Consider the following 21,458-nt stretch of genomic DNA (forward strand, 5'->3'; position numbering starts at 1 on the left):
ATACAAACTCATGGCAATGTAGGTTGAAGAAACGCGTGTGGTAGGTGAAGCGTAGAATATAGAGTAGGCGGGAACACGAGCTAGGCATGCAGGTAGTACGTAGTTGGTCATACTCAAACACCTAGATAGATATATAATAAAATAGACTGAAGATGTTAAGACCTTTTCAAGCGTTCTCATAGCATAGCAGCCATTGGCTCCTGGTTCAATATCGACGCGGTCAATCTAGGCTCCAAGGAGACATAGTTGACTATCCTAACTTACAAACCTTGTAGAAGTAGATCCAAAGGTCAAGCCGCGTATAAACTCTTACTCTAAAAACAGTTGTAACATCCTCTATTGAAATCGTCAGGTTTGATTTATAAATTCCACGTCACAAATTTCAACTGAAAAGGTAAAAGTTCAATGTTAAAACCAAGAAGTAGAGCTTTCAGCCCGTGGATTAAGCCGAAAAATAACCGATATTGCATCATCTGGAATTGCAAAATAACAGGTCAAATATTGAATGATATATTATATTAAAATAAATTTTATCTAATAAAAAGATTGATATACCATTAATGCGCCAATGAGGACTACTTTTGATTATTGTGAAGAAAATTTTCTTGAAGGATAAGTACACGGGAGACGGAGACGGGACATGCGCACCAACGAATGGACAGAAGTCTCTGGTCTATTTGGACTATTTGTCGTACATGCCCATAGCATCTTTATGCTAGGTAAGAACATCTACAGCCGGACACTCTAAACTGACCAGTGAGAGGTCATATGTCCGAGCGGACGGTCCGGTCAGTGAGCGGTCAAAAAAAAAACCTGACCCAGACGGGTGTCTCAAATAGGCCTGAAACGTCCGGGCGCATCCGCCATGCCGGACTGACGACCGGGTCCGACACGGAATCGCCCGAAACCCAATAGCTCAACGGGCTTTTCCTCCGGTGAGGGTGCGACCGCCGTGTGGCGCCGCTTCGGCTCGGCGCCCGAGGCCAGAGTCCGGCTATTTGAGCCGGCAGACGTCCCCAACTCTAGGGCAAATTTGATAATTTGCCACCCCTTACCTCCCCCTTTCATAATTTGCCCCCCCCCCCCCCCCCCCGAGAATGACAGGTGGGGCCCGGGCCCGCCCGTCATTGAGACAATGGGTGGCAAATTGTGAAAGGGGGAAGTAAGGGGTGGCAAATTATCAAATCGCCCCAACTCTAGCCACAACCTTTTATGCCCTCTCCGTTGTTCCAGTCGGAGCACATTTGTCTCCTTGTCCATCTCCCACTTCCCTCGTCGTCCGCCCTGGCCCGATAAAAGAAGACGACCTATGCTATGCTCACGCCGGAGCGTCGCTTCTGGATCAAGGAGGAGATCTGGGCGAGGCATGCTGCCCACATCGTAGCTGGCCTGCCTCCGGACTCGCTAGAGCCGGAGGAGGAGGAGTAGCAGGGCAAGGAAGAGGAAGAGGAGCAGCATCCGGTTCCAATGGAGGTGGCAGATCTGGAGGTGAAATGCTGCGCCGCACCGCGTGGGCCGTGACCTATCTATCTCGGGATGGATCACTTTTACCCAATGCCGCATATATTTTATAGTTCTGAACGATGGGGCTTGGAGTGGGGAAATTTTGTTCTGTCAAAGCATCGATAGTCATCGTTCTCCATCTAGAAGAACATAACAAGGAAGAATTCGGTCCTGAAAAGCACCCATCACCCACTTCCATGGCTCTCTTTCCCTCGACGACGGTGACTGTCCCTTGCAACACTAGAAACAGGAACATGTATGGCACTCCACGAGCAAAGGACATGATGTTTTGGCCAGACGATTTTGATCAAGTATGTTCGGGGCGGGGGCCATCCTAATTGTTGTTCACCATTTGTGGCAGCTGGTTCTTTGGGACAATTCATTTACAATCAGGGAAGACTAATTGCATGTCTAATCTATGTGTATATCTTTCTGTAATACAAGTTTAAGTTACGAAAGTCTGGGCTCTTATGTTTAGAACGAACGTGTTTCAGGACAAATGTTGCATAAGACCAAAAGAATCATTTTCAACTAATCCTCCCAAATGAATCAGTAAAATGCAAAGCCCAAATACGTCCAACATACACATAATTACTTGGCTATACACACAGATAATTGCTAGTAATAATTTGTTAACTAAACATAAATTACACATGTACCTGCGAATGTGGAGATTCACTCAAGCCATGAGGCCAACAACGGCAAGCAAAATGGTGAGGCCAAACCCGGTGGCCTCCACATTGGTGGTAGTGGAGACAGGTGTCGGCGGGGGCGCGTTGGTTGCACTTGGGCCGCTGGCCGGGGCGGGTGACGTAGAGGAGGAGCTAGGCATGACATCAATCTTAACCTTCATGCCGCCCGCACAATGACCAGGGAAACCGCAGATGAAGTAGCGGGTGCTGGTGGCGGTGAGGGTGACAACATCATTCCCGAAGTTGAGGGTGGTGACGGGGCTGGCGGTGCTACAAGAGTCGTAGTCTGCCTTGCTGACTTCGAGGACGTTGTGTGCCTGAGGGGAGTACTTGAAGACGATCTGGTCGTTGGTTTGGAAGTTCCTAGAGGACGCCCAAGTGTTGTAGTTGTTGGAAATATGAGCAATTTATTAAATAATTTTATTAACAGAAATACTAGATAAAGCATGACTAATATAGTAGAGATAAAACAAATCATGCGTTCTGACAGAGAGAAGGTAAATAGCTGCTGCATATATGAACCGTAGCCTATTATATCTAAAGCAGACAGTATAGCAAGTAGTATATATGAAGTAGAACCTATCATGTATAGGACAAGGACTACAACAAGGAACTGCGGCAGAACCTTTAACAGGAAAGACAAGAACACGTACGGGACAGCAGCAGCAGAAGCGCTGGACTTGGGGTCGGTGTCCTCGCCTGCCATGTCGTCGAGGAGGTCGTGGACGTCGGGGAAGAAGTCGTCGGCGACCGGATCGTCCGTGATGAAGCAGCCAGTAGTCGCGCTGAGCGCTCCCCAAAAACCTTATCACCCTTCTCCCGTACAGGACTCAAAATGTGCGGTTTCGGAGGCCTACTGTCCCGACCTGCGGTGCACGCCGCAAGACGGGATGGGGAAGAACATAGCAGCAGCGCAGTGGTCGAAACTTTGTGGCGAGAGGAAGAGGAGTTTCTGTTGTGTCTTTCTGGAGAGGAGCGACCTCTCTTATATAGGCATAGGAGAAGGACGCGAAGAGGCTGCGGCAGGAGGTGAAGTAATGAAGGGAGACGAAGCGAACAGGCAGCGGCCGAAGAGGCGCGCCGTTCGAATTCAGTGTCCACTACAGAAAATGTTTCAACTCCCACGTGACCTTTCGTATACCCGTCATGCGTGGCAAAAATTTAGGTATCGGCTCGGCTCATTCCTGCAACCCGCGGCGCGCCGAGGCGTGGCGGGGCGGGCGGCGGAGGAGGAGCGCGCGTGGATATCCCTCTTGTTCTCATGCTCGTACAAGTGGGGAAAGAACCTCCCTTATAAGGATGTCCAACTCCCATTAAACTAACAATATGGTACTAAACTTTAGTAGTATCCCTTGCCTTGCACAAATGGGCTAAGTGGGCCTCTAAGATTTATTAGGAATTTCTGAAATAGTTATTGGGCTGTCCAAAATAAACTAAATTCCAGCAGTAGTTGGTGTTGAGGTCCCATGCGCCGCTCGGCTCGCCCACGTTGTAGATTGCCGCTGATGCGGTGCTCAGGACGGCCATCGCAGCCACGGCGAGGAGAATGGTTCTCCTGGCAGCCATTGCGGTTGGAACTAGAAAGAGAGCTACCAGAGGAGATTATAACTTGTAAGGCAGGTGTGTATCGATCCTTGAGCGGAGAATGTGTTTGCTTCCCTAGGAGGCAGCGTCGGGTCCTATATATAGAACAATACAGGCTACACCTGGTGTGATGGAGAAACATGTGCGGTTGGTGGGAGTGTAGAATGAAGTTTGTGTACCTGGATTTTGGACTTTGAATATTTTGTGTAGGTGGGAACACAAGCAAGCTAGGCATGCAGCTGGTACGTACTTGATCAAAATAGACTGAGGATGTGAAGACCTGGCTGTGCTGTTGGCGTGCTGACCATTTCACGTGTTCCTTTCATTTTTCTTCAGTATCGACGCGGTCTACAAGAACATGAGGTAGACTATCACGATCCACATAGCTTCTTTTTTTAGGGGATCCACATAGCTTCTGACGTACATCCAATTGTCCAAAGCATTATTTTGACAAAGCTTTTTTTATTAGTGGATTTGACATATTAAAGAGACCCTAAAATTTTGTTGTTGGAATGATTTAATTACATGTACACCCGCAAAAAGTACAAATGATACAGTTGGTCACCATAATGTTATCCTATATACCTAAGTTAATAGAGCTAAACTAGCCATTAGTACTACTCTACATAGAAAATTGGGGGTCCTACTGATTTGGAGGCCCGGTGCAGCTGAACACTCTGCACAGGTGCATGGTACGGGTGGCCAGTTGCGTGCCTTGATTTGGATCGCAGACACTACACACCAGTGTAGAATCTTGAATTTCTAAAAAAGAGTGCAAAAAAAGCACAGTGATCGCCGTCAACTATAATAATATCTATGGTCAATAATAGTTGCTCGTGCTTGATAAGAAATATATATACGTTTTGCTATATAGAGACCTTTTACGGACGGTTTCAAATTGTGGACAGATTCTAATAGCAAGATGAGTATTTTCAAAATCAATGTGTTTGCTTTTTAAATGACACGTTAAAGTATCTCGTAATGAAATTTTACACATGCGTAAAATACATCTTTGCATGCGTGTCAATTTTTTTCCCTTTTTTGCCACTTCAAAATTTATTTTCGATTTTTTTCGAGAATATAGATGATATAGAGCCTGTGATCCAGTACAAATTTCTACTGTTGCTGCCAAGATAAATATGACCTTTCATTTTAGATAAAATTTAGTTGAATTGCAGGCTGAAAACTACATTTTAGCAGTTTTAAATATGCTAATTGTATGTTTCCAACACTAGTATCAAAAGTAGTCCTTGTCGCCATGATATATCTAGGTTTTCCATGAACAATCACCAAAGGAGAGGATCCCCATGTGAATGAATTACTCAAATCACCGTAAAGTGCTGAAATTTTAATTACAAGTTTGCGTGTGAGGAGAGATATTCTATTGCTCATTATTTTTGAGATAGCTCACTAGTCATGCCAAATGGTAGGAGAGATATTGCCGCCAAGACAAGGCGGATATTTGTAAAATTTAATTCAGTTTAATAATACATCGCATAGTATATTATTTCACTCGATGATGTTATTCTGCAGTCCAGGATGATGCACCGTGGGTCAATTGTACGGCTCAACATGCATTTTACAATTCCTATCATGTTTTTTGCCTGGATGTAATTTAAAACATGTTAACTTAACTGTATACTGTATGAAAGCTTTACTTCTTGATTTGAATATTGGAATTTGTTCATCGTTGGCCTTTTAAGTTGGAGGTTGTGACTTTTTTTGTCGCTGAAACTTGAAAGGTGTAAATGAAGGTGTAAAACAAATCATTAAAGGCTGCAATATAATTAGTTCTCATGTAAAATTCACATAACTACTTGACTATACACACAGATAGTTGCTAGTAATAAGTACATCTCTATACAATAACGTACACATGTGTGTGCGACTGTCGAGATGCACTCAAGCCATGAGACCGGCAATGGCAAGCAAAACAGCGAGGCCAAACCCCATGGCCTCCACATTGGTTGCAGCGGAGACAGGTGTTGGTGGGGCAGCGTTGCTTGCATTTGGACTGCTGGCCGGGGCGGGTGACGAAGAGGAGGAGCCTGGCATGACATCGATCTTGACCTTCATGCCGCCCGCACAATGGCCAGGGAAACCGCAGATGAAGTAGCGGGTGCCGGTGGCGGTGAGGGTGACAACATCATTCCCGAAGTTGAGGGTGGTGACGGGGCTGGCGGTGCTGCAGGAGTCGTAGTCTGCCTTGCTGACCTCGAGTACGTCGTGTGCCTGAGGGGAGTACTTGAAGACGATCCGATCACTAGTTTGGAAGTTCCTAGAGGACGCCCAAGTGTCGTAGTTGGTGCTGAAATCCCATGCGCCGCCCGGCTCGCCCACGTTGTAGATTGCTGCAGATGCGGTGCTCAGGACGGTCATCGCGGCAACGGCGAGAAGAATGGTTCTCATGGCAGCCATTGAGGTTTGAACTGCAAAGAGATATAGCAGTGGAGATTATAGTTGAGGTGTTGTTGTGTTGGTCTTTGAGCGGAGATTGTGTTTGCTTCCCATGGTGGCTGTGTCGGGTCCTATATATACACCAGTACACTACAGGCTATGCCCTGGTGGGTTGAAGAAACGTGTGTAGTAGGTGGAAGCCTAGGAAGGCATGCAGCTGGTACGTACTTGGTCATACTCAGACACGTAGGAGTATATAAGGCCAACTCTACCGCGTGACCCCAAACGGACGTCTTGATTGGCTAGATTTTGTCTCTTTAGGGCGCCGATGGGTTCGTCCGTATCCGGTTTTGTCCGATGGGTCGTGCGTGCGCCCACCGCGCGGCCGCACCCCAAATCGTGTCCGGGGTGGACCTGAATAAAAAAAATTAAAAAACTAGAATGAAATAACTAAAAAAGTAAATAAACGCATTTAAAAAAAACATAAAACATATATAGGGGTCGGCCACAAAACGGCCCAGTTTCCACGGCCACTTAAAAGGCCCAGTTTCATAATTAACATATAAAAATAAAATAAAATAACGCCTCCCGCGCGCTCCTGCCCCGCCCGTCGGTGCCGTGGCCGTCGTCGTCTTCACTGGCCGCCGGTGTCGACGTCGTCGCTGACGAGGTCGACGTAGGCCGGCGGCGTCCACAGGTGGGCCGGCGGTGCGTGATAGACGGGGGCGGGCTGGACGGCCGGAGATGCCTGCACCACCTCCTCCCGTGGCGACGCCTCCCGCTCCGGTGACCGCGGCGGAGTGGGGCACCAGTTCACGCCCATGCCGGCGGCCATCTCCGGAGCAGTGCAGGACCAGCCCCACCCCTGGCCCAGCAGCTGCTGGAACGCGGCCACCGGCTCCTCCTCGGGGATGGCTACCTCGCCGGCAGCGGAGCGGGCCGTCATCTCCTCCAGGCCCTCCCATTGCCGCTCATCGTGCGTGTACATGGAGTCCTCCATGACACGTGCCATGAGACGGGCCTCCTCCTCGTCCGTCATGCGAGGAGGTGGTGGTGGCGATGGAGACGGCGAAGGCGACGACGTGGGCGTGACGCCGCGCACCCGCCTACGCCCGCGCTCCTAGGGAGCAGGCGTTGCGCGCTCCTGTCGTGGCCGCCGCGGCCCCGTCGACGTGCCGGCGAAGAAGGTCGCGCGCCTGGTGTCGTGCTCGTCACGAAACCAGGTGTCCCAGAGCCCGGAGTCGGGGGCGTACCTGGGGTCGTAGAAGAGGTCGTCGGGGAGGAGGCGGCGGCGGCGCTCGATCTCCTTCTCGCTCGCACGGCCGCTCGTCGGGACCGGCGGGATCGGGACCCAGTCGGCGGAGAGATGCCAGTTATTGGGGAGATGGACGTTGCTCCAGGGGAGCGGCGTCCTCGTCTCCTAATAACGGCGGCACACCGACGAGCGGACGTAATGCCGGTCGCGGTCGCCGGCGGAAGTGGGCGCGATAGAGAAGGCGGGCGGCACGGGGGCCCGGCGTGGTGGCGATGGCGAGCCGCGGCGGCGTCCCGACGAGGAACCAGCCTCGCGGTTGTGCTTGCCTTTGCTGCCGGACTTCCAGAGGCCCATTGCTGCGGGCGGCCAGCCGGCGAGGTGTTGGTTAGGGTTTTGGGACTGGGGCTGTCGGGTTTCGAGGAGGCCGCGGGGTGGCGTGGGGCAGTGTGGACGACGACCCGTCCACGCTTCCCACTTAAAGAAGGACGGCGACCGTTCGACGTGTGGATGACAGGTGGGGCCGCCCGCTCATGTGCATTGATGTGGGCGGGTGGAAGGTAGGTGGCCGCCTGCTACGCGGCCCCGACGCGGACGAGACGCGCGTCCGTTTGGTGTCCGTCGCGACCCAAACCCGGCGCAAATTTGCGCTCGAAATGGGTCAGCTCGGACACAAAATGGATAAGATGGGTCCGGACCGTCGCACGTTGGGCCACCTCCTTTGTCCGTTTTACCCCAAACGAATGGAGCCGGATAGGATAGGATCGCGTGATGGAGTTGGCCTAAGATAATCATCGATTGACTGAACATCTGAAGACCGGGCTGTGTTGTTGGCCTGCTGACCTTTCACGCGTTTCCTTTCCTTTTCCTCCAGTATTGACGTGGTTTACAAGACATAAAGTAGACTACCACAATCCACATACCTTGTGACGTAGATCCAAGTGCCCAGCTGCATTTCAACTCCCTCTAAAAAAAGCCTTTAACTTCCTCTGTTAAAATTGTCAGCTTTCAACCACCTGATTTCCAGCTGGATCACAAATTCACAACTAATTAAAATTGCAGCTTTTAAATTTCAAGAAACAAAAATCACAACTCTCCTAAAAGCAGAATATATTTATGGCAGAGAAGTCTGACATTAAACTCAAGAAGTAATGCTTTTGTATCACACATTTATGAAATTTGAAATTGGTAAAATGGTGTATTCAGCCCGCGAAAATTCAGCGGAACAAATGACTCACTTTGCATCATCCTAGACTGTAAAAAAATGGTTTAGATAATGAATAAGAATATGTTAAAATACAACCGGGTTCCCTTGCCCGACCAACCGTACAACACTACAGTAAGTGTGCATGTGCAACGCACGACCTCCACTACTAATCAATAAGACTTTCCTCTCTCTCGTACAACACTAGCGTAAGACTTTCCTCTCTCTCGCCCGTGCTGCTCTCGTGGGCGGCAGGGCAAACCCTAGCCGCTGCCGGCCAACGACCCTCCCCCAACCTTTCCTCCCACCTGCCGCCACCGGAGTGCGCCGACGGGCGAAGCCCGGCTGGCGTGGGTGGCGGCGGGGCCTTCTTCCCCTTCTCCCATGGCTTCCGACGGCGTGGGACGCAGGGCCGCGGTGAGGAGCGCGAGTTCGTGCGGGACGGCGCGACGGCGACCCGGGCGGCGTGCCGGTGGCGCGGTCGTGCGGCGGAGCGGCGACGACTGCGTGATTCTAGAGGCGCGGGCTTGGGCGTGGGGCGGGCGAGGTGGCTGGCTGCTTCGAGGCTTCCTCGTCAGATCCCGACGACAAGGGTTGCGGGCCGCGGCGGCGCGGGCTGGGGGCGGTGTCCGGCTAGGCTGGGCCGGCCTCTAGCGTGGTGAGGCGTGCCGGCTGGTGCGCTGGTGGCGGGGCATAGCTGTACGGGCACGGAGGCTGTAGATCTGGTGGTGGCTGCGGCATCGCCCGTGCGGTCGATGCGGGTGGTGGTGGCGGTGGTCTTCGTGAGGGGGCGGCGGCGATTGTCGGCCAAATCAGCTGGGATCTGGCCCATGGCCATCGGTGGGCGGTTTGGGGCTGTCCCTCGGAGTCTCGGCGGGGATATGGGCTGCCGCGGCGTGGTGGTGGCTCATGGCCGTGGTATGGATCGTGTCACGGCGGCGGCTGGTCATCTCCGGCGTCGGCGGTCCGTGGGTGGCCTGGGTTGGCCTTCGATGCCTCTTCTCATTGCCCCGCGCTATATTCGTCGAAGGAGTGGTTCTTTCCCGGCTACGGTCCATCGCCCGTCTCGCGCCCGGGGCTGCAGGACGGAGCTCGTCTCGCGCCCGGCAGAAGGACGAGCTCGTCTCACGCCCGGCAGCAGGACCGCTCTCGTCTCACGCCCGACAGCAGGACCGAGCTCGTCTCGCACCGGGCAGCAGGACCAAGCTCGTCTTGCGCCCGGTGCCGCAGGACGGGTCGATGGAGGCTTCTTTGGCCGGCCTATTGGGTCTCGGCGTTGGGGGACCCCTAGGTTGGTTGGGGTAGCAGTGGGACACGGGGGAGGTGGTGTCTGTTGGGTAACGTAGTAATTTCAAAATTTTCCTACGCACACGCAAGATCATGGTGATGCATAGCAACGAGGGGAGAGTGTGATCTACGTACCCTTGTAGATCGACAACGGAAGCGTTTGGTTGATGTAGTCATACATCTTCACGGCCCGACCGATCAAGCACCGAAACTACGGCACCTCCGAGTTTTAGCACACGTTCAGCTCGATGACGATCCCCGGACTCCGATCCAGCAAAGTGGCGGGGAAGAGTTCCGTCAGCACGACGGCGTGGTGACGATCTTGATGTACTAATGTCGCAGGGCTTCGCCTAAGCACCGCTACAATATTACTGAGGACTATGGTGGCAGGGGGCGCCGCACACGGCTAAGAATAAGATCACGTGGATCAACTTGTGTGTCTCTGGGGTTCCCCTGCCTCCGTATATAAAGGATCAAGGGGGGGGGGGTGCGGCCGGCCTAGGAGAGGCGCGCCAGGAGGAGTCCTACTCCCTCTGAGAGTAGGATTCCCCCCCCAATCCTAGTTGGAATAGGATTCGCGGAGGGGGGAAAAGAGAGAGGGGGCCGGCCCCCTCTCCTTGTCCTATTCGGACCAAGGGAGGGGAGGGGCGCGCGGCCCATCTTGGGTTGCCCCCTTCTCTTTTCCACTAAGGCCCACTAAGGCCCATATAGCTCCCGGGGGGTTCCGGTAACCTCCCGGTACTCCGGTAAAATCCCGATTTCACCCGGAACACTTCCGATATCCAAACATAGGCTTCCAATATATCAATCTTTATGTCTCGACCATTTCGAGACTCCTCGTCATGTCCGTGATCACATTCGGGACTCTGAACAACCTTCGGTACATCAAAACATATAAACTCATAATATAACTATCATCGAAACCTTAAGCGTGCGGACCCTACGGGTTCGAGAACAATGTAGACATGACAGAGACACGTCTCCGGTCAATAACCAATAGCGGGACCTGGATGCCCATATTGGCTCCTACATATTCTACGAAGATCTTTATGGGTCAGACCGCATAACAACATACGTTGTTCCCTTTGTCATCGGTATGTTACTTGCCCGAGATTCGATCGTCGGTATCCAATACCTAGTTCAATCTCGTTACCGGCAAGTCTCTTTACTCGTTCCATAATACATCATCTCGCAACTAACTCATTAGTTGCATTGCTTGCAAGGCTTAAGTGATGTGCATTACCGAGAGGGCCCAGAGATACCTCTCCGACGATCGGAGTGACAAATCCTAATCTTGAAATACGTCAACCCAACATGTACCTTTGGAGACACCTGTAGAGAACCTTTATAATCACCCAGTTACGTTGTGACGTTTGGTAGCACACAAAGTGTTCCTCCGGCACACGGGAGTTACATAATCTCATAGTCATAGGAACATGTATAAGTCATGAAGAAAGCAATAGCAACATACTAAACGATCGGGTGCTAAGCTAATGGAATGGGTCATGTCAATCAGATCATTCAACTAATGATGTGATCCCGTTAATCAAATGACAACTCTTTGTCCATGGTTAGGAAACATAACCATCTTTGATTAACGAGCTAGTCAAGTAGAGGCATACTAGTGACACTCTGTTTGTCTATGTATTCACACATGTATTATGTTTCTGGTTAATACAATTCTAGCATGAATAATAAACATTTATCATGATATAAGGAAATAAATAATAACTTTATTATTGCCTCTAGGGCATATTTCCTTCAGTGTCTAGGTCTTGGATGCCAGGGTGGCGGCCCTGGGGATGGATGCGCGATGCTCAGGGGCAGAGCTCGTGGCTCGGTGCTGCCCAGTGACCATGGCCGTGTGGGCGGCGTGGTTGCGGGGGTGTGGCGTTCGATGGTGGTGAGTGTTGGCCGGGGTGAAAACCTGTTCTATCTTCGGACGGTCCGGTGGCGGCGAAGCTCGTTCCCTTCTTGAAGGCGTCGTCGCGGCTCTCATTGCCCGTCGTGTCGCTCCAGGGAAACTCTGACCCTCGGGTCGGGCGGTGGCGGCACTCCGGTGTCGTATCCTTCCTGAAGGCATCGCTTTGGAGCCCACGGTTCATCATATGCGGCTTCATCTCTTCGCGGTGGCGTGTTCACGGTCGAGGACCCCGGCTGCTCTTGTGTGCTTAGGGTGGTATTGTTGCGCTCAGCGCCTTGTATATTGTCTTGGGTGTGTGCGTGTGTTGTGGGGGTGTGTTTGTATCGGGTTGCTGTTGGTCATTGCTTTATATATAAAGCAGGGCGAAAGCCTTTTCCGGAACTACTAATCAATATGTTAAAATACATAGAAACAAAAAAAACTGAATTTCATTACTTTTCTATATTTATATTTTTCCAAAGTCAGAGATCCAACATCCAAGTTTGATTTTTCCAATTTGCTCGGCTTTTCTTGTACCATGATGTTTATTTAAGTCTTGATGCTCAATAATCTTCAACGTACATGAAGTAATTTTTTTATGGTAAAGGAGATGGAGTTTAAGTAGTTTTGAGATAACTCCAGTCTCGTGATACAAGTAATAATAAACGGTGGTTTCACCTGCTGACGTAAACGAAAAATGACAGATGTAGCTTAAACGAAAAATGACTCAGTAAACATTTACCAAGTAGCCTATATCAAGTAATCTGGAAGGAACAAAAATCCACACACCCACCAAAGACAACATTATACCTACCCAGTAACCAGCATTTACCAGATAGAAATTCATTATACAAGCTCACCACACACTGGCCATTTACCATGTACATTGACCATATAAATCTGGAGAGAAATGGGGAGTAATGTTAGGTGATGAATAAATAAAACAACAAAGAGAGAAACAGTTTTAGGCAACTTATAAAAAGATTTCAATTTTAAAAAACCATGGAGGATCATGCATCGCATCATCGTTACATTTATGAAAGGGACATTTCCATTTCTACCCCTAACTTGAACCCACTACTTAGATTTGCCCCTAATTTCGAAGCATGCTCAAATTTGCCCCTCTGCCGTTAGTTGCACTTATAGAAATGCCCTTCCATGTCGTTACCGTTAAGTCAAAGGCCTTTGACCGTCAACGGGGCATTTTTTGGACATTTCTATCCCTCCCTCCATACGTCACTGACGTGTGGGACCCACTCACAGAAAAATAAAAAGTATAAGTTCTCTCTCTCTTCCTCTCTTTGCTTGTCTCACTTACACGTGGGACCGAAATGAAAAAAATATCAATTTATAAAATGTTATTCACTTAATTATTTCAGGGGTGGGCCAACTAGTCAGCGGCTCTAATAGGGTCGTTAAGAACTATAATAAAATGGTTTATCCCTAATATAAGTAACAAGCTCGGGCCCACCTTTCATGTACATGACGGAGTTTGAACTCCGGCAAGCACCGGCACTCCGGGGTCAGCTTGAGATTTGAGACTATGAGGGAGCACGCGAGGGGGAGCTGCGAATGGTCCAGAAGCAAGGCGGGGTCGCGAGGTGCTCGACAAGGGCACTAGGAGTTCGCAGAGCAGCCGGGAAGCTCGCCGGCGACAAGGTCCCGTGGAAACGGCGCAAGGTGTTACGCATGGGCAAGCTACAATACAGAGGGGGAGCAGACTCAAGAACGTGAGAAAACGCTCACTTATTTGACGAAGGCGCGATCCAGGAGGCCTGGGATTCACCAGAGCGATGACCTCTTCGTCCATGGTGGACGACGGAGCAAGGCAACGTGGCCATGGTGGCTCAGGAATGAAAGGCTCCGCATCGAGTCCACAGGTTCTGGAAGCATCAGATCTCGACGAAGCAGCCAAGAGAAAGCACAGGGACGGCGAGATGAGGAGATCGGGGCGCGATCAAGCATCACCAGAGGGGGAGAAGATGATATCAACCATAATGATTGGGGGCGTTATACTTCAATTCATTCGGTGTGGTAGTCGAGGACGGACAGGCGGATTCTATGGACAACGTTACGAGTCGTGGGGTTCCTGTTAGCCGCGTGCACGACGAACAGCACCAGGGTGGACGGCCATGATTCCGATGGAGCACGATTTCGTCGCACGGCTGAGAGAAAAGAGGGGCGGGGGAGGGGGAGAGGAAGGGCGGGGGATGGGGGACTGCAACGGGGAGGGAAGGAGTCGGAGCGAGTGCGGCGCCACACCCCGGCGACGCCGTGGACGGGGCATTGGCTCCGTCGGAGGTGAGAGAGAGACAGGTGAGGTAGGGAGGGGAGAGTTTTTTCCTTTATTTTTTATATTTTATTTATTAAGTCCCACATGTAAGCTAGAGAAAGAGTGTTTTTATTTTCTCTTTTAGGGCCCACGTGTAAGAAGGGGCAAAATTGTCAAGCAAACGCCCAGAAAACGGTCAAAGGCCTTTGACTGGACGGTAACGGCACGGAAGGGCATTTCTATAAGTGCAACTGATGGTAGAGGGGTAAATTTGAGCATGCTTTGAAATTAGAAGCAAATCTGATTAGTGGGTTGTACCAATTTTCTTAAAGGATAAGTACACGGGAGACGGAAACGGGACATGCGCACCAACGTTGGACAGAAGTCTCTGGTCTATTTGGACTATTTGTCGTTACATGCCATAGCATCTTTATGCTAGGTAAGAACATCTATAGCCGGACACTCTAAAGCCCTCTCATACGTCCGGGCGGATGGTCCGGTCAGTTAGTGGTAAAAAAAAGACCCAGACGGGTGCCTCAAATAGGCCTGAAACATCCAGGCGCATCCGTCATGTCGGACTGACGACCGGGTTCGACACGGAAATCGCAGTGAAACCCAACAGCTCAACGGGCTTCTCCTCCGGTGAGGTGCGATCGCCGTGTGGCGCCACTTTGGCTCGGCGCCCGAGGCCAAAGTCCGGCTATTTGAGCCGGCCGACGTCCCCAACTCTAGCCACAACATCTTCTGCCCTCTCTGTTGTTCCAGTCGGAGCACATTTCTCTCCTTGTCCATCTCCCTCTTCCCTCGTCGTCCGCCCTGGCCCGCTAAAAGAAGACGACCTATGCTATGCTCACGCCGGAGCGCCGCTTCCGGATTGAGGGGGAAATCGGGGCGAGGCATGCCGCCCGCATCGTAGCTGGCCTGCCTCCGGACTCGCTAGAGTAGCAGGACGAGGAGGAGGAAAAGGAGCAGCATCCGGTTCCAATGGAGGTGGCGGATCCGGAGGTGAAATGCTGCGCCGTGCCGCGTGGGTCATGACCTATCTATGTCAGGATGGAACACTTTCACCCAATGCCGCATGTATATTTTTATAGCTCAAGTATGTTCGGGGCGGGGCCATCCTAATTGTTCTTCACCATTTGTGGCAGCTGGTTCTTTGGGACAATTCATTTACAATCGGGGCAGACTAATTGCATGTCTAATCTATGTGTATATCTTTCTGTAATACAAGTTTATGTTACGAAAGTCTGGGCTCTTATGGTTTAGAATGAACGTGTTTCAGGACAAATGTTGTATAAGACCAAAATAATCCTTATGAACAAATCCTCCCAAATGAATCAGTAAAACGCAAAGCCCAAATACGTCCAACATACACATAACTACTCGGCTATACACACAGATAATTGCTAGTAATAATTTCTTAGCTAAACATAAAGTACACATGTGCCTGCGAATGTGGAGATGCACTCAAGCCATGAGGCCAACAACGGCAAGCAAAACGGCGAGGCCAAACCCGGTGGCCTCCACATTGGTGGCAGTGGAGACAGGTGTCGGCGGGGGCGCGTTGGTTGCACTTGGGCCGCTGGCCGGGGCGGGTGATGTAGAGGAGGAGCCTGGCATGACATCAATCTTAACCTTCATGCCGCCCGCACAATGACTAGGGAAACCGCAGATGAAGTAGCGGGTGCCGGTGGCGGCGAGGGTAACAACATCATTCCCGGAGTTGAAGGTGGTGACGGGGCTGGCGGTGCTACATGAGTCATAGTCGGCCTTGCTGACCTCGAGGACGTCGTGTGCCTGGGTGGAGTACTTGAAGACGATCTGGTCGCCGGTTTGGAAGTTTCTAGAGGACGCCCAAGTGCCGTAGTTGGTGCTGAGGTCCCATGCGCCGCCCGGCTCGCCCACATTGTAGATTGCCGCAGACGCCGTGCTCAGGATGACCATGGCAGCCATGGCGAGAAGAATGGTTCTCCTTGCAGCCATTGCGGTTGGAAATGGAAGCAGAGCTTGCAGAGGAGATTATAAGGGAGGTGTTGTATTGATCCTTGACCGGAGAATGCGTTTGCTTCCTAGGCGGCCGTGTCGGGTCCTATTTATACTGTACAGGCTATGCCCGGGTGGGTTGGAGAAACGTGTGAGGTTGGTGGAAGCGTCGAGTGTGTGTACCTGCTTGATTTTGGACTTTGAATGTTGTGTAGATGGGAACACAAGCAAGCTACGCATGCAGCTGGTACGTACTTGGTCATCATAGACTGAGGATGTGAAGATGGACTGTGTTGTTGGCCTGCTGACCTTTTCACGCGTTCCTTTCCTTTTTCTTCAGTATTGACTCCGTCTAGAAGACATGACGTAGACTATCACGATCCATATATCTAGATCCAAGTGTCCAAAGCATTATTTTTATAAATCATATTTTATTCGGAATGATTTAATTATATGTACTAATTTAATATCAAGTACAAATGTTACATTTGTTCACTATAATGTTAACCTAAATTAATAAGATCTAAATTAGTCATTATCACTACTCTATTACATAGAAAATTAGAGGCCCTATTGATTTGGAGCCCCTGTGCAGCCGAACACTCTGCATAGGTGCACGGTACAAACGTGCCGCCGGAGGCCTGTTGTGTGCCTCGATTTGGATCGCGGACACAAAGGACCACACACCAGTGTACAATCTGTCCAAGAAAAGCACAGTGATCGTCGTCAACTATAATAATATCTGTGGTCAATAATAGTTGCTCATGTTTCATAAGAAATATATATTGTGGACTGATTCTAGTAAAACAAGTATTTTCAAATACATGTGTTTGCCTTTTTAATGACATGTTAAAGTATCTCATAATGTAATTTTACACATGCATCAAACACATCAATGCATGCGTGTGAAATTGTTTTCGGATTTTTTTGCCACTTCAAAACTTATTTTAGAATTTTTCAGGAATAGGTTACATGGAGGATATAGATCCTGAGATCCAAAACAAATTTCTACCGTTGCCGCCAAGATAAATATGGCCTTTCATTCTAGATAAATTTACTTGGTTGCAGGCTGAAAGCTCCATTCTACCAGTTTTAAATGTGATAATTGAATGTGGCATGAACGCTTTAATTCTTGATTGTGATAATTGTATGTGGTATGAAAGCTGGAAATTAGACCGGAGAAATCTATCCAACACTAGTATGAAATGTACTCCTCATCACCATGATATGTCTAGGTATTCCGTGAACAATCACCGAAGGAGAGGATCCCCATATGAATGAATTACTCAAAGCGCCACAAAGTGATGAAATTTTAATTACAAATTTGCGTGTGAGGAGAGATATTCCCGGCAAGACATAGCGGATATTTATAAACTTTAATTCAGTGTAATAATACATCACACAATATTTTTTCACTTGATGATGTTATGTCGCAATCCAGGATGATGCACTGTGGGTCAATTGTACGGCTCAACTTGCAAGCTGAAAGCTCCATTTTACCGATTGTAAACTTGCTTTTCTTTTTGTGGATGTAATTTGAAGCGTGTTAACTTTACTGTATATGTTATGAAAGCTTTACTTTTTGATTAGAATATTGTAATTTTGTTCATCGTTTGCCTTTTAATTTGGAGGTTGTGACTTCTTTTGTCGTTGAAACTTGAAAGGTGCAAAATAAATCACTAAAGGCTGCAATATAGTTAGTTGTAACGCAAAATTCATGCAGTAAAGATGATATATTTAATAAAGGAAGTTAAAAGTTTTCCTTTTTCGAGAGAAGAGAAGTTTGAGTTGAATGCTGATCGACGAACCCTTGATGTACGTGAGCAGGGACGTGGATTGTGATAGTCAACATCGCGTAGACCGCGTCGATACTGAAGAAAAGGAAAGCAACGCGTGAAGCAGTCAGTAGGCCAGCAGCGTGGCCCGGTCTTCAGAACTTCCGTCGATCTATTATCTACAGTATTATATATCTATACGTGTTTGACTATGATGACCAAGTAGTAGCTGCATGCTGCGTAGCTTGCTTGTGTTCCCACGTAAACATTCAAAGTCCAAAATTCAGATATCTGTAGTCTATTCTACGCTTCCAGCCTTCCACCTACCGCACACGTTTCTTCAACCCACCTGGGCATAGCCTGTATTGTATATATAGGACCCGACACAGACACCTAGAGAAGCAAAACACAATCTCCGCTCAAAGGATCAACACAGCACCTGGCTTACAATCTCCTCTGCTAGCTCATCTTTCAGTTTCTACCACAATGGCTGCCATGAGAACCATTCTCCTCGCCGTGTCCGCGATGGCCATCCTGAGCACCGCATCGGCGGCAATCTACAACGTCGGCGAGCCAAGTGGTCAATGGGACCTCAGCACCAACTACGGCACCTGGGCGTCTTCCAGGAACTTTCACCCCAGCGACCAAATCATCTTCAAATACTCTCCTCAGGCACACGATGTCCTCGAGGTCAGCAAGGCCGACTACGACTCCTGCAGCACCGCCAGCCCCATCGCCACCCTCAACTCCGGGAATGATGTTGTCTCCCTCACTGCCACCGGCACCCGCTACTTCCTCTGCGGCTTCCCGGGCCACTGCGCCGGGGGAATGAAGGTCAAGATCGATGTCGTGCCAAGCTCGTCCTCTTCCTCGCCGGCCCCGGCCAGCGGCCCTAGTGCAAGCAACGCACCCCCACCGGTGCCTGTCTCAGCCGCCACCTCTATTGAGGCCACAGGGTTTGGCCTCGCCGTCTTGCTTGCCGTTGCCGGTCTGATGGCTTGAGTGCGTCCTTAAAAAACCATAGAAGTCACTGTTACTATCAAGCATATGTGGTGTACATGTATAGTCAAGTAATTATATCGTACGTTGTATGTATTCAGGCTTCACGTTTTGCATATTCATTTTAGAGGATGAGTAATAAAAATTCTTTTTGTATTATACAATATTTGTCCCGAAACATGTTCGCCAACCTTAAGAAGCCACCCTCAGCTCTGGAATCATGTCATACCCCTCAATATCACATCACCCGTTATTTCATATGTAACTTCCCTCGCCATTGCGTGTGTGGCATGAAGGTCATGATTGATGTCATGCCTAACTACTCCTAGTCGTCGCCTGCCCCGGACAATGGCCCAAGTGCAACCAACACTTCCCTGCATGTGCCCATATCTGTCACCTCTCTGCAGACCATGGGGTTTAGCCTCGCCATCTTGCTTCTCATTGCTTGAATTCATTTGCACAGCCCCACACACATGTGTATTTTATGTATAGTCAAGTAGTTATTACCAGTAACTATATATGTGTATGGTCCAATAATTATATGTTGGAATATGAGATGGTACTTCAACCTATTGGAAGGTGGGACTGCGATGGCAGCCGGCGGCTCCGTGGTAGGGGGCAACCTTGCGGTGGTCGTATTGATCACTCGGAGGTGGCAACGGATGATGAGGCGATCGTTGTTGCTGTCAATCTGTTCAACTAGTGTGAGGTCGCTCGTCTTCAGCAGGAACGGGGACCCATGCGTGGGGTTATCTTGGTCGAACGTGTGCCTCAGGTGCTCCGCTTCACCAGCCCCCGCGAGGCCGATGACCTCGAAGTGGAATTCGGCCATCGTCTCTGTCTCATCGGATCTCACGCGACCAAGGAAGATGGCAATTGAAGAAGATATGGTTTGCATCCTCATGTGCACCACACATCACACAATCGCCATTGGACGGCCCGTTCCGTTTTGCTATATTGTTAGAGGACGGGAGTCGGTCGCGGAACATTTGTCAAAAAAAACTTTAATTTTGAGGGGGTGGTCACTTTCCATAGCCCTCTTGCTATGTCCAGTGCCGGCCCCGCCGTCAGCTTATTGTACAGTGACTTCATCGAGAATTCCCGCGAGCTCGTGAGGGACCAAGAGACCGAATCAGCCCCGGGGCGCAACGGCACTACCGCAAGGGCACCACATAGCTCGTCCCAACCAGCTCGTTCGGCATCAGAGAGAGGCATTTTGAAAGTTATGGCTGGCGGGGTGGTTCTGAGCGCATCAGCAACGAGGATATCTATGTGGCAAGTTGGTATAAGGAGGTGTGACTACGCCACAACGGCTCCTGACCGAACCGGTGGTCAAGCCAAAAGCGAGTAGATCTGCCATCATTAATGCAGAGCTTAGCTCCGACCGCGAAGGCCGGTTTGACAGCCTGGATCCCATTCCAGAATGCCGACCCTTTGGCATGGAGGTGAGGAAATTCTCGTCGGGGAAGTATTTTTCTCGAAGGATATCCGCCCAAAGCCCCTGCTCATTTTGGGCAAGTTTCCAAAGCCACTTTGCGAGAAGAGCTACGTTCATGAGCTTAGAGTTTATAATCCCAAGGCCGCCATATTTCTTAGGCCTACAAATCGCAGCCCACTTTACTAAGTGGTATTTCTTTTTGGATCCAGTTCCTTCCAAAAAAAACTTGGATCGGGGGGTGTCAAGCTTGGCATGGACGTCGTCCGCTAGAAGGAACATGCCCATGGTAAACATGGGGAGCATGGAGAGACTAGTATTCGTTAGGATGAGCCTAGCAACCGAGGACATGAACCGCCCGCGCCAAGGGCTGACCCGGTTCGCCACCTTACCATACAGTGGTTCCCACTCTAGTATAGAGCGACATGTACTATGATTAAGTCAGGGAATGTGCGTTTTGGTTGATTAGTAATACCAGTAATCGTGTACCTGCACGTCTAGTTTGATAGTAATATAATTTCCTTGATTAATGTTGATATTAAGATTACGAGAAAACTAATTTCCTACTGGTCGGCCGTTTGCTTCAGATCCGAACAACTTGACGGCCCTTCAATCCTCACGTAGGACGCGCGCAGCCACTCGATAATTTCTTTGACTATCACGAAGGTGTACATCAAGGTGTACCCCAACGGGCACTGTGATGACAGCAAGTACCACATGACCATCTGCCTCTGCCACGGGAGGTCCGACGAGCTGACGACTACCGTCAAATTCAGTTTCGAGGTCGACCAGCACATTATCTTGGAGTATTTTGCCAAGGCGGAGCACAAGTTCCACCATGACCAGCCCGAGCACGAGGTCCCCTACTTCACGTACTCTCCGGAGGATGCAATAATCGACGGCGACCGCCTCATCATACGATGCCACCTCCGCGTGATCAAGGCTCCGAAGGCTAACTTGGTCAATACCGAGGATCCACCGACCGTCACCATCCCACCTTCTGATGGGACGGATCAAGATGCGTACTCCCTCCATTCTTAAAAAAGTATACTTTCAACTTAGTTGGAAAGTCAAATTTTTTATGTTTGACCGTATTTATACAATAATAGACCAACATTTATGCCATCAAATTAGTAGCATTAGATTCATGATAAACTATATTTTCGTCATAT

The 21,458-nt window shown here is 49.7% G+C and overlaps 2 protein-coding genes and 2 pseudogenes across 2 annotated transcripts; 1 reads left to right on the forward strand and 3 right to left on the reverse strand.

The window, feature by feature from the left end:
* Positions 1–2,100: 2,100 nt before the first annotated feature.
* LOC125529213 (mavicyanin-like) lies at positions 2,101–3,833 on the reverse strand. The gene is made up of 2 exons (XM_087540345.1): positions 3,649–3,833; positions 2,101–2,585 (listed from the first exon to the last, which is right to left on the reverse strand). Exons 1-2 carry the CDS (start codon positions 3,759–3,761, stop codon positions 2,183–2,185), a joined length of 516 nt encoding a protein of 171 aa, XP_087396471.1. The 5' UTR covers positions 3,762–3,833; the 3' UTR covers positions 2,101–2,182.
* Positions 3,834–5,583: 1,750 nt separating this feature from the next.
* On the reverse strand, positions 5,584–6,266 carry LOC125529214 (mavicyanin pseudogene; annotated as a pseudogene).
* Positions 6,267–15,384: 9,118 nt separating this feature from the next.
* Positions 15,385–16,155, reverse strand: LOC147987460 (mavicyanin pseudogene; annotated as a pseudogene).
* A 2,082-nt stretch (positions 16,156–18,237) lies between these two features.
* LOC125529210 (mavicyanin) lies at positions 18,238–19,015 on the forward strand. The gene has a single exon (XM_048693618.2). The coding sequence runs from the start codon at positions 18,339–18,341 to the stop codon at positions 18,852–18,854; it is 516 nt and encodes a 171-aa protein (XP_048549575.1). The 5' UTR covers positions 18,238–18,338; the 3' UTR covers positions 18,855–19,015.
* The last annotated feature ends 2,443 nt before the right edge of the window (positions 19,016–21,458 follow it).

The sequence above is a fragment of the Triticum urartu genome, chromosome 2A (genome assembly GCF_056163025.1).
Source record: "Triticum urartu cultivar PI428250 chromosome 2A, HENAU_Tu73, whole genome shotgun sequence".
NCBI classification, from domain to species: domain Eukaryota; kingdom Viridiplantae; phylum Streptophyta; class Magnoliopsida; order Poales; family Poaceae; genus Triticum; species Triticum urartu.

What these genes read in the sequence shown, in the direction of transcription:
- LOC125529210 (XM_048693618.2), top strand. Translation starts at nt 18,339, where the DNA reads ATGGCTGCCATGAGAACCATTCTCCTCGCCGTGTCCGCGATGGCCATC.
- LOC125529213 (XM_087540345.1), bottom strand. Translation starts at nt 3,761, where the DNA reads ATGGCTGCCAGGAGAACCATTCTCCTCGCCGTGGCTGCGATGGCCGTC. An exon ending in GGCGCATGGGACCTCAACAC is followed by an intron (nt 2,586 to 3,648) that starts CAACTACTGCTG and finishes TCATATTTCCAA; the next exon opens with CAACTACAACACTTGGGCGT.